A 13,830-nucleotide genomic window follows, 5' to 3' on the forward strand; every position below is an offset into this window, starting at 1 on the left:
TTTCCTTCCCAAATTACTTTTGCTCATGGTGTTTTATAGAGCAATAACAGCCCAAACTATATCACTGTTCCTGTTTCATTTGAGCTTCATCAAAGAGAAAAGGAGGCTTGAAGTGGTTGTAAGCACTCACTTGTAATACCAATTCAGAAGGCTAAAGCAAAGCAAAAGATTTGGAGTACCAGGCTAGCCTGGGTTATACAAGCTTTTGCCTAGTTAAAAATAAAGTAAAAGCAGAAAGTTGGCTGCTGTGCTGTAAGGATCCATGTGTACTCTATTACAGAGCTTCTTCGCATGCAGCTTTGTTCACTGTCTAAAACTAAATTAAGCTCCGTCATGCATTACAGAAATATTTACTTATCTGAATTCTAAAGGAGAATGTCTGGGGCTGGGATCCTGCCCAAATTCATGATATAGTGGGTCTCAATGAGTTCTACATCAAGATTTCAGCAATCTTAGTCACAAACAATTTAAAGACAAAAATCGCTATATCTATGCCAAAAATATGCAATCTTTTGTCATTACTATCTAGACAATACAATAACAAAGATATTTACACGTTATATACCACACTATATTATGTATTACGGGCAACATAATGATAATGCAGTGCATATAGAAAGATATGTACAGGTTCTATGAGACATTACAAAGTGGCATTTTATATAAAGAAACTAATCACTCTTAGATTTTGGTATCTGCAGGGAGCTCACTGAGTCCAGCTCAATGGAATGCAAATACCAAGGAACAACTGTAACTTAGCACTTGTGGAAGTCCTGTTTCCTCCAGAGTCTGTCACGTGACTGGTCCTTGAATGAGCTGACTAGTAGCTGCATCGAGTTTACCCAATGGAGAAGACACATTAAGCCTAAGGAAATCTTACCAATCTTACACCATCAGACGCTTCCTTCCCAAAAATATCTTCCACAAGAATGGACCATTTGATTTTAGATGTAGTTCCCCAATCTGAAAGAAAACACTGGAAAATTTGACACATTCAAAAGAAAGTAAGATGATGGGAATGAAAAGTAAACTTCTCAGTAAATGATACACAATTCATGATATACAAAAAAGTCAAGACAAAAACGAAGAACATACAAATGAATAAATGATGGTTAAGTGTTGAATTTAAAGCTAAAGGAACACAGAGATGAAATCTACTGACTAAAAGGTTTATGAAACGAATAGTAAGACAAAGAACACTTCATTTCCTAGTTCTCGTTATCAGATATACTTCCATATTAATGTTTGTTTTGAATGTATTTATTCAAGAATCTACATGTTAAAGAGTTGGTTTAGTGACACTGCCATGGCAGAATTTTTAAAGGAGTGGGACTTATTGTGAGGTGCCAAGGACCAGCATCAGTTTGAAGAGGGGTTCTGATAGAAGAGGTGTCTGGGAGAGATGAAAAGAACAACTTGAATTGTGGACCTGTGCTGATGACCTGCTTGATACAGCTTTTTTAGTCTTCTTTCTCTCTGGAGATTTCTCTGTCTATATTCTGGTTGCTTGTTATTTTAAAATATCTTTCTGTCCATGCCATGCTTGCTTGTGTGTGTGTATGTCAGTTCTTTCTATCCTAAAAAATTCTCTGGACAACTCATCTCCTGCATAACACAGGTCTAGGCTTTTACTTTACATATCACTCTAGTCTTTTACTCCATGTTTCCTTTTGATTACCTAATGGATCAGCATCCTATGACCCCAGCCATTTGATTCTTAGGAGACAGCAAGCACATATTTTTTTTCTTGACATTGCAAAAGAATTCAGAGATCAGTCTGTCTTTGTAAAGCTCCACCGATAAGCTGGTTGGGTGTTGGGTGGGACCATGCCCTGAAATTACCATTTCTACCACACTTGGACTTAACCTCGCTGTCCTAGGCTAACCTTCAACTCAAGAATTTGCCTATTGTTGTATCTTTCTGACAAGCTGGCTCATAGTGTAGCTGTCTTTGTTCCTTTAGATTCGTGAAGCCCCTCACATAATTCATATTGCATCCTTATTTTTTGCATTGTTGAGAAATTATATATTTTCAACTCATGTATTTAGAGCTCTTTCTCATAGCCTTAAGGGCTGTACTGAAGGTCCCAGTATTTACCATTCAGCATTTACATTAGCCACACCTTTATCTCCCTGACTCGTGTTGTCTCTGATCATTATGGAGTCACTAACGTAACAGAGAGGACACCCTTTGTAGGAATGTGAAAATATGTAATTATTATACAAAGAAGACATACCTACAGCAGACATTGATACTTGTGGAGGCCTATGTCCCGAGGGCCCTGTTCCAGGGGCAGAAACCATGTCATTCCCTACAAAGGCCATGCTGGATCCAGGATACCCATCCTAAATGTGGGCTGGAGCATCCCATGGACTAGGTGGAGATGGGGGCGCATATTGAATATAAAGGACAAGTGAGCTAAGTATAGTATTTGTATCTCTTTCTACATCAGGAAGATACATATGAAGTTATCAGTCACTTCACCTTCCTGTTGCCAGGCCTTTCCTGCCATGATGGACTTTAGCTTGAAACTGTAACTAAATAAACTCTTACTCCCTTAAGTTACTTTCTACCTATTATACAAATGCAACAACGTGCTATAACACAGCCTACACCAGGATGATGGCACCAAACTCTGGAACTGATAAAAATTAAGGCTAAATACACATCAAGGTTATTTTGTAACAGAAACAGGAAAGCCACAATGTATACCCCTCACTGAAATCACTGAAAAAGAACTGACAGCCAAAATTACCCCTTTGTGCCTGGTGCTCACTCACCTGGAGAAGGACACTGCTGAATGCATCTCTTCTCCATTCTCAGCTCTTCTTCTTGCTCTAGGTGTGAGATGAGGTGGGGTTTGCCAAACTGATAACCTACTCATGGAAAAGGACAATGTTGAAAAAGGAGCATGCACTTCCAGCCATCCACATCAGTGTCTAGCTTAGGTGACTGTACATGGGATGAATACCCAGGTGGAATGGTCTCCTGATGGCCCCTCCTTCAGTCTCTGTCCCATGTTTTGTTTCCATATTTGCTCCCTTGAGTATTTTTGTTACTTGTTCTAAGTAGAACTGAGGCATCCCCTCTTGGTCTTCCTTCTTCATGAGCTTCATGTGATCTGTGGGTAGAGTCTTCGCTATTCCAAGCTTTTGGGCTAACATCCACTTATCAGTGAGCAAATACCATGTGTGTTCTTTTGTGATTGGGTTAACTCACTCAGGATGATAATTTATTGATCCATCATTTACCTAAAAATGTCTCGAATTCATTATTTTTAATAGTTGAGTAATACTCCATTGTGTAGATGTACCACATTTTTGTATCCTTTCCTCTGTTGAGGGACATCTTGGTTCTTTCCAGCTTCTATGGGAATTATAAATAAAGCTTTTATGAACATAGTGGAGCATATGTCCTTATTATATAGTGGAGCATCTTCTGGGTACATGCCCAGGAGTGGTATAGCTGGATCCTCAGGTAATGCTATGTCCAGTTTTCTGAGGAACTGCCAGACTGATTTCCAGAGTGGTTGTACCAGCTTGCAATCCCACCAAAAATAGAGGAGTGTTCCTCTTTCTCTGCATCCTCGCCAGCATCTACTATCACCTGAGTTTTTGATCTTAGCCATTCTGATTGGTGTGAGGTGGTATTTCAGGGTTGTTTTGATTCGCATTTCCCTGATGACTAAGGATGTTGAGCATTTCTTAAGGTGCTTCTCAGCGATTCAAGTTTCCTCTGTTGACAATTCCTTGTTTAGCTCTATACCCCATTTTTTAATAGGGTTATATGGTTGTCTGGAGTATAATTTCTTGAGTTCTTTGTATATCTTGGATATTAGCCCTCTATCGGATGTAGGATTGGTTAAGATCTTTTCCCAATCTGTTGGTTGCCGTTTTGTCTTATTGACAATGTCCTTTGCCTTACAGCTTTGCAATTTTATGAGGTCCCATTTGTCAATTCTTGATCTTAGAGCATAAGCCATTGGTGTTCTGTTCAGGAATTTATCCCCTGTGCCTACGTATTCGAGGGTCTTCCCCACCTTCTATTCTATTAGTCTCAGTGTATCTGGTTTTAAGTTAAGATCTTTTATCCACTTGGATTTGAGCTTTGTACAAGGAGATATGAATGGATTGATTTGCATCCTTCTACATGTTGACCTCCAGTTGGACCAGCACCATTTGTTGAAAGTGCTGTCCTTTTTCCACTGGATGGTTTTAGCTCCTTTGTCAAATATCAAGTGACCATAGGTATGTGGGCTCATTTTTGGATCTTCAATTCTATTCCATTGATCTTCCCGCCTGTCTCTGTACCAATACCATGCAGTTTTTTTTATCACTATTGGCCTGTAGAATAGGTTGAGGTCAGGGAAGGTGATTCCCCCAGAAGTTCTTTTGTTGTTAAGAATAGTTCTCACTATCCTGGGTTTTTTGTTATTCCAAATGAATTTGCAAATTGCTCTTTCTATCTCTATGAAGAATTGATTTGGAATTTTAATGGGGATTGCATTGAATCTATAGATTGCTTTTGGCAAGATGGCCATTTTTACTAAATCCTGCCAATCCAGGAGCATGGGAGATCTTTCCATCTTCTGAGATCTTCTTCAATTTCTTTCTTCAGAGACTTGAAGTTCTTCTCATACAGATCTTTCACTTGCTTGGTTAGATTCACTCCAAGATATTTTGTATTATTTGTAAGTATTGTGACGGGTGTCATTTCCCTAATTTTGTTCTCAGCCTGTTTATCTTTTGAGTAGAGGAAGGCTACTGATTTGTTTGAGTTGATTTTATATCCAGCCACTTTACTGAAGTTGTTTATCAGGTTTAGGAGTTCTCTGGTGGAAGTTTTAGGGTCATTTAAGTATACTATCATATCATCTGCAAATAGTGAAATTTTGACTTCTTCCTATATTTGTATCCCTTTGACTTCATTTTGTTGTCTAATCACTCTAGCTAAGACTTCCAGTACTATATTAAATAGGTAGGGTGAGAGTGGGCAGCCTTGTCTAGTCACTGATCTTAGTGGGATTGCTTCAAGTTTCTCTTCATTTAGTTTGATGTTGGCTACTGGCTTGCTGTATATTGCTTTTACTATGTTTAGGTATGGACCTTGAATTCCTGATCTTTCCAAGCCTTTTAACATGAAGGGATGTTGAATTTTGTCAAATGCTTTCTCAGCATCTAGTGAGATGATCATGTGGTTTTTTTCTTTGAGTTTATTTATGTAGTGGATTACATTGATCGATTTCCGAATATTGAACCATCCCTGCATTCCTGGGATAAAACCTACTTGATCATGATGGATGATTGCTTTGATGTGTTCTTGGATTCGGTTTGCAAGAATTTTATTGAGTATTTTTGCATCAATATTCATAAGAGAGATTGGTCTGTAGTTCTCTTTCTTTGTTGGGTCTTTGTGAAGCTTAGGCATGAGAGTAATTGTAGCTTCACAGAACGAATTGGGTATTGTTCTTTCTGTTTCTATTCTGTGGAATAGTTTGAAGAGAATTGATATTAGGTCTTCTTGGAAGGTCTGATAAAATTCTGCACTAAAACCATCTGGCCCCGGACTTTTTTTGGTGGGAAGATTTTTAATAGCTACTTCTATTTCTTTAGGTGTTATCCGACTGTTTAGATGGTTTATCTGCTCCTTGTTCAACTTTGGTACCTGGTATCTATCTAGAAAATTGTCCATTTCATCCAGATTTTCCAATTTTGTTGAGTATAGGCCTTTGTAGTAGGATCTGATGATTTTTTTTAATTTCCTCTGTTTCTGTTGTTATGTCTCCCTTTTCAGTTCTGATTTTATTAAGTTGAGTACTGTCTCTGCGCCCTTTGGTTAGTCTGGCTAAGGGTTTGTCTATCTTGTTGATTTTCTCAAAGAACCAGCTCCTGGTTTTGTTGATATTTTGTATAGTTCTTTCTGTTTCAACTTGGTTGATTTCAGCCCTGAGTTTGATTATTTCCAAAGGAACATAGTAAGTCTTCCATAAAAAACAAGCCTACAAACACTCATACAATTTGCCATCCAAAAGAATGTGCATTTTTTGTTTTAAGGGCTAGAAATTAAAATCAAGGCCTTGCACTATCTAGAAAAGCACTCTACTACTAGGTTACACCCCCAAGACAAGAATGAAAACTTTTAAAAATAAATTAACTTTCAAAATTAATTTTAATAAAATATTTTTCCCCTCACCCTACCCTCTCTCTTTCTCTCTTCCCCCTCTCCCTTCCTCCTTCCCTCCCTCCCTCCCTCTAGATGGATGTTTCTCTCTCTCTCTCTCTCTCTCTCTCTCTCTCTCTCTCTCTCTCTCTCTCTCTCTGTATGTGTTTGTGTGTGTGTGTGTATGATTCTGTGTGTGTGGTCAATGGGCATCCTGATCTATAACTTTACTTCATTCCCTGGAGTAAAAGTCTCTCACTGAATTTGGAGCTAAACTGTTGTTCAACAATCTCCAGCAGCACTTATTCTATTTCCACCTCCCACGTCTCTTGGAAATCACATGCTATCTACAACAACATCCAGCTTCGCATGTCACTGCTAAGAATTTGGCCTTTGGTCATAATACTTTTACAGTAATTTCCTACATTCACGGAGCATTCCCTGTAGACAAGAATGGGGACATTGTATTTTAGACAGTCATGGTTAAGCTCAGTCACACACTTAAAAACCACTGAGCTGAATGGAATGGGCAGGACCTATGAGGGTAGGTACCAGCTCTGTTTGCTTTCAACTTTGTTACAAAGCCCATGTAGGTTTGGGTCACAGCAAGTACTACTACATAAAACATCTTATCCCGGAATAGAGAATGGAACAATGATAGCCTTACCCAGTGAACGTAGATTGCTGTAATTCTCCAGCATTACATCTTTGTATAGTTTTCTCTGGGAAGAATCTAACAGGGGCCACTCTTTCTCAGTAAAGTCCACAGCAATATCTTGAAATGTCACGGACTCCTGGAATACCATACACATTTGAGGCCAATGAGAAAACAGCTCATAGGAAGACAACAGAGGCAGAATATGGGCACAAGGGATATGATGTGGTTTGTCTAGATATGGTCTGCTGAAGGTTTCTGTATATGTGTTAGAAGGATATTCCCAGACAGCGTCTCTGCTGAGTTGACCTTAACCTGTCTTATTGTTTCAAATACAACTCTGACAAGAAGAAAATTTCTTTTCATATCTAGGATGGCTGAGAGCTTGTAGCCTTACTCCTTTCTGTCTCTATGACAGAAAGTTGATTCTGAGCACTATGCAAACATGAAGGAAGCACTAGTTACACAAACAATCTCTAACTTCCCCAATATGATTACTGCCATCAAACCTTCCTTGGTGTGCTGGTTCTTGACCAGGCATTCATTGACCTAGATAAACAAGAATTCCAACACATAGTGATGGTGGTAGTGTCCTAAAATGTACCTGTCCCACCCTTGGGCCTTGTGATCTTACGTACCTGAGAAGAAACATGAGCTGGTGTATCAGGCTCTGGAGCATGGCAAGCAAACAAACCCAAATTCTGCTGACAAGAATCATATTTTGACGGAAGAGGAAATTCTGATTCCTGGTTATCTGCAGAGCCCAGAGAGGACATAGCTAAGGCAAGAAATTAAAGTCCTTGTGATTCATCTACCCACTTAGTAAGCATACTCAAGTAAGTGCCAACACTGACACAATCTTTTCCATATTCACAAAGAAGAACAGAGAAGGTGCTGGTGATACACAACCAGAAGCAGCAATATATCCTACATGACTTGCTTAGATATATATCTATGACTTGCTTAGCAATATATCTATGACTTGCTTAGATCCATTAAGTCGTGAGATCTTTGCATAAATATATATATGTCTTAGGAATGATATTGATGTTTAAATGCAGAATCCATTTATGCTTCACAGTTAACACACATAGCTGAAGATCATTTTATGTACTTTTACAACAGAGGTACTCTGACTAACCTGTCTTATGAGGTAAAGTTTAAAAGTTTCCTCAAGTGCCATCATGGCTACCCTCATAAAGTTTCAGATTTTGGTTTTAGATTAGGGATATTCAACCTCTACGCAGTTCCTGTTTCTTAGTGAGAAAACTGAAGTCCTAAGAGGTAAAGCTGCTGCCTTTTTCAAATTTATGAAAACAACAGATCACATAAGATTGGCCTCACCTTTACCTTCTTCACTATATATGCCAACTATACACATGCTCTTCTTTGTCTCCAACCCACATGCCCTCAGTCAATAACACAGACTAACTACACTGTTCAGCTCACTCATCCTGGCTCAACAGCTTACATATTTGTATCTCCTCTATCCTACCAGTGATAAGAAACATACAAGATCATTTACTGAGAGCAAGAACATAAGAACTTACCCAACTTGGGAGATAGACTGATGGTAGCCATTTGTGGGGCACAGGTAACCTTAGCTGAATGTGGGAGTACTTGAAGAAGCACTGCTTTTCCAAGCTGACAACTGCCACAAGGGGGTCTTCAAAGGCTGTCTCTCTTCTTTAGTGAAGAGAACACTGAATTTTGTTTCTTCACATTTCCTCTTGACTCATAATCAGACAGATTATCAATCTAAATCAAGAGAAATACAAAGCATTACCACTAACATCAGAAACAAGGCAAAACTGGTCACTGTATTCATACCTATTCAATATAGTACTTAAAGTTTAGCTAGAACAATAATACAATTGATGGAAAATAAAGAAAAAGAGAAAAAGAGAGTTTATTGATTTTTAATCACAGATATTATGATTATATATGTAAGTGATCCTAAAAACTCCATTAGGAAATTCCTAGAGCTGATATACACTTTTAATAAAGCAGCAGGATACAAAATCACTACACAAAAATCAGTAGCCTTTATATACATGAATTCAAATGGACTGTGAAAGAAATCAGGAAAATAATATCTTTACAATAGCATACATACACACACACGCATACACACACACATACACACAAACACACATACATATATATGACTCTAGAAAAAAATATATATATATGATTCTGAATATAAAATATCCTGAATAATAAAAGAACTGCTGGAAGTATTACCATCCTCAATTTTCAAATTGTATTACAAAAACAGAACTATAAAAACAGCATGAGTTGACATTAAAACAGGCACACTGATAAATGGAATCACATTTAACACCCAGTCATAAGTCCATACACCAATGGGCAACATTTTTTTTTTGTAAAAATTTAAGTTTATTTAAAACTTGAAAAAGTTAAAAGCTACAAACTGAAAATCACAAAGTATCAAAACTCAAAACTAACCTCAAGACTGTAAAATGATGGTTAGCAAGTTCAGAGGGTGTAAAGAATCCTTTCTAGCATTCTGTAGTGCTGTAAGCAGCATGGTTGAGAGTGATTAACTATGTGTGCTTCAAAAAGCTAACAGGGAGGCATTGAGTGGCAACTGACTTTTGAAAGAAAAAAAAGTGTGAAGAAAGATAGCACCTTCAATTAATGATGCTGGTCAAATTTGATGGCTGTATGTAGAAGAATCTAAATAGACATATTTTTCACCTTGCACAAAATTCAATTCCAAATTGATCAACATAAGGCCAGATAGACTAAATCTGGTAGAAAAGAACATAGGGAATAGTTTGAACTCACTGGAATGAGAAAAAAACTTTCTGAACAAAACAACAGTAGAAGCAGTAACAGACATTGATCAATGGAATCAAATTGAAGACCCAGAAAGAACGATAGATCCTCATGAAACTGAAAAGTTTCTGTATGACAAAGGACATCATCATTTGGAGAAAGTAGCAGGCCACAGAATAAGAAAAGATTTTTGCTGACTATATTTCTGATAGAGAGCTAATATCTAAACTATATAAAGAACTTAAAAAACCAGATATTATGAAAACAAATAACCCAATTTAAAAGTAGGGTACAGATCTAAACAGAGAATTCTCAAAAGAAGACACACAAATGGATAAGAAGCACTTAAAGAATGTTCAGTATTGTTAGTCACAGGGAAATGTAAATCAAAACTACTTTAAAATTTCACTATACACCAGCCAGAATGCCCAAGATCAATAAAACAGATGAATGCTCATGCTGGAAAGGATGTTGCTCAGGGGGTGCAAGCATGTACAGCAATGATGGAAATCAATGTGGTGCTTCCTCAGAAAGCTGGGAGTAATCTAACTTGAGATTTGTCTATATCATTATTGGGTATATACCCAAAAGATCCTTCATCCTACTTATAGAGACACTTGCTCAACCATGTTCACTGCTGCTCTATTCAGAATAGCCAGAAACTGGAAACAGAACTGGAAGAGCAAATGTATATAAGTTCAATTCCTAACCCAGAAACTATCTTCAACTGGTAACTGCCTCCATATGAAAATCAGTTCTCTCCAAGGGTGTCTCACTGGGTAAAACAAACCACTCTTAAGGGTAGGCCTCAACAGTAGATGACCAAACACTAAATGGGGGGGGGGGGGGAGACAAAAGAGAGACTGCAAAAAATTCAGAACTCTAAGAACAATGTTTAAAAGTAAGGCAAACTTAAAAGAGTTACAATTCCAGACTTACACAGTCATGAAAAATGACTAACATATACACAAAAAGTCAAATCAAGGAGCTAGGAAGAAATCTGTTATGGGTAGACAAACAATTTTCAATAAGGGGACAAAACAATTCAGTATCAAAGAACCATTATGATCACTGTTTTAAAACTCTTAATTTAAAATGTAAGTTGATCTTTATTTTCATTATAGTCACAAAAAAATGGTCTTAAGTTAAAACAACAACAATAACAAACAAATCCAAACACCTTCAGGTATGAGTTGGATACCAAGAGCACAATCATAAAGGTTAACTTCTACAGCCTTAAAGGGTTCACATAACTAACTGTGTGTAGTCCCAGACATTAAGGAAGTACACGTAGGGGGAGGGGGAGAAAGCAAGATAAGGAAAAAGAAACAGAGAAAGGAACAGGGACAGAGAGGAAAACAGGGAAAAGAAAAGTTTATAAGAGTTAGCAAGAAGTATGGATAAGGAAATGTATGGAATATTAATCAGCCTTAAAAGGAAGGAAGTTCTAATACCTGCTACAATAGATATAAATAAAAAATGAAGACATTGTGCTAAAAGAAATTAGCAAAACAAAGAAGGGCAGATATGTGATTTCACTTACATGAGGTCTAAGAAGTCAGATTCATTCACAAAGGCATAAAACAAAATGCTTTTTTTCCAGGGGCAATGGAGAAGAGAATTGAAGAGTTATTCTTTAAGGGATTTTCAGTTTCAGTTTGAAGTTATAGAAAAGTTCAAGATTTACACAGGGGTAATGTAGGATACTGTGAATATATGGATCATCACTGAATAGATCAATAAGGGCTAAGTTTTGTTTTATTTTGTCTCAATTAAAAAATGACTGATTTTTATGTCTTTTGTCTGTGTGTATGTATATGCATCATGTGTGCTCCGGGTGCATGTAGAGATCAAAAGACAACGTCATATCCTCTAGAAATGGAGAAACAACTGTTGTGAGCTGCCACACAGGTGCTGTGAAGCAAACAACAGTCCTCTGCAATACCAAGAGTTTTACTGCTGAGCTATACTTCCAGTCACTTCTTTTATCTCAATACTTCAAGTGTTAAAACTTATTGCAAAGGAGAATAATTTGACACAGAAAAAAACATAAAAGAGCACATTTCAAAACCTAAAAGGAAATCTTTTAGACATTTTCAGAATTATTACAAATGTTGGAAGAAATACCGACTTAAGCATGAATTCCCTTCTGGATATATATCATGTTAACCTGATGATATGTCCAATTGTAATTGAATACTAGAATTTAAATTTAAATTTTTAAATATTAATATAATTGCATTATTTCCCCTCCCTATAATCCCTCCTGTTAAATCCCCATTCTTCTTTCAAATTTATGGCTCCTTTTTGGGACCTATATATCAAAACAGAGCAAAAGCCCACCAAATTATTTTGCTTCACCACTTAATCTTTTTGTATTTTCTTTTTATTCTATCTATCTATCCATCTATCTATCATATTCATTATAAAAGTGGCTGTAGTTCTTTCCTTCCTTCTGTGGACTCTAGGAATCTAACTCAGATCTTCAGGCACAAGCAAGTTACCTCATCTCCTGAGCTACCTCATCACCATTAAATTTTCCTAAATTTCATTAACTCTTTCCTAACTGATTTGATACTACAGTGGCAAACAAACAAAAAACAAACAAAAATCTAGATTAACCTGATATTTTTTTTCATAAGCCATCCACACTAAAAATAGGACTTTTACATTTTTTTGCATATCCATGAAAAGCATCACCTACCTTAATACCCGAGTAATTACTGTAAACTTTATTTCACTCTAATGCTTTATAGAGACAGAGAGGAGTATCTACCTGAATGGTAGACACTTGCAGTACCCTGAGGAGAAGTATAAACTTAAGAATAATTGAAGATCTGATTATATGAGCTAGAAATGGGAAGAAACACTTAAGAGTAAATCCAAATATTAACAAATACATAAAATATATATTGTAATCAACTACCTACATGTTCATAATCCCACTATTTGGGATGGTCCCAGTGAAAACTACTGTTCAAAAACTGTTATCGTATACATATATGATTCATTTTTGGACATTATGAAAAAGGTGCACATTCATACTTAGTAGCTTTTGTGTGCTACAGAATTGTACTAGAGTTTGGACTCTTTGTAGAAATTTTCCTGTAGAAATTACTTGACAATATTTACAAATTAAAAAAAAAGGATTATGCATGGACTTTCCAATAATTCATTCAATGGCAATCAAAGCTTAGCAAGGAAGCCAAGCTTGGTAATACATTACAGTAACCCATATACAGATATATAACTTCATATACAGAAGGTTTGAGGATTAAGAATTACAAACCACCTTATAATGAGACATTTTAAAACACACAAAATAAAAAAAACAAACAAAAATGTTATAAATGGGTAACCAACAATAAATATGGTAGAGGTAATATTAAGTTTGGAGTACCAATTAATATACATCTACTGTAAAGGTTAAATGCATATGTATGTATGTGTACATATATACACATATGTACATTTATACACACACACACAGAGGAAGGGAGGGGCAGAGAGAGAGAGAGAGAGAGAGAGAGAGAGAGAGAGAGAGAGAGAGAGGAGAGGAGAGGAGAGGAGAGGAGAGGAGAGGAGAGGAGAGGAGAGGAGAGGAGAGGAGAGGAGAGGAGAGGAGAGGAGAGGAGAGGAGAGGAGAGGAGAGGAGAGGAGAGACAGAGGGAGCTCTGGGGAGCAGGACCCCTGCAACTCACCTGGCCAGTATAATAGAGGAGAGTTGACCCTGGTGACTTAGGGAAAGCTGGCCCTGGCTCTCATAAGCTGAAACACTGGGCAGGGTGGGGTGGGAGTTGGAAGATGGTTACCTCTTCTGGGCACTGCTGGAGAGCTGATCCTGGTGATACAGGCTCAGGAGAGCTGGTGGGCTGAACAACACAGCCACCATCCAGGCCCAGATCTAGGACTTTAGAGTTGGGCCATCCCAACATCTAATCTATGAACAACTGGAGCAGGAAGGGAGCCAGTCCTACAGAACCAAAGCTGGAGGATCCATGACACAGGTCAACAGCAGAATATCTGAGAGGAGCCCCAGTGAGAATCTAGTATTGATGGAAGAGCAGACGTCAGAGCCCTTGAACCAGAACAATGAATCACTGAAGTGAACATTTGCAAGTAAAGCTATTTGGGCAAAAAGGTACACCTAATGACACACTGCAGCTTCCATAGAGATTTTTCTTTATAATTCTTTTAATCTTTTGTTTCCTTT

General features: G+C 37.4%; 1 protein-coding gene across 1 annotated transcript in view; it reads right to left on the reverse strand.

Annotated features, from left to right (window-relative positions):
- The window catches only part of LOC143439621 (uncharacterized), a 30,387-nt gene that overhangs the window by 3,525 nt on the left and 13,032 nt on the right, over positions 1-13,830 (reverse strand). Inside the window, 5 exon segments of the mRNA XM_076925948.1 lie at positions 881-963; positions 2,782-2,877; positions 6,828-6,954; positions 7,454-7,593; positions 8,366-8,573. Of these exon segments, the coding sequence (XP_076782063.1) occupies positions 881-963; positions 2,782-2,877; positions 6,828-6,954; positions 7,454-7,593; positions 8,366-8,396 (477 nt within the window). The 5' untranslated portion in view covers positions 8,397-8,573.

This window comes from Arvicanthis niloticus, chromosome 27 (assembly GCF_011762505.2).
Source record: "Arvicanthis niloticus isolate mArvNil1 chromosome 27, mArvNil1.pat.X, whole genome shotgun sequence".
Classification (NCBI taxonomy): domain Eukaryota; kingdom Metazoa; phylum Chordata; class Mammalia; order Rodentia; family Muridae; genus Arvicanthis; species Arvicanthis niloticus.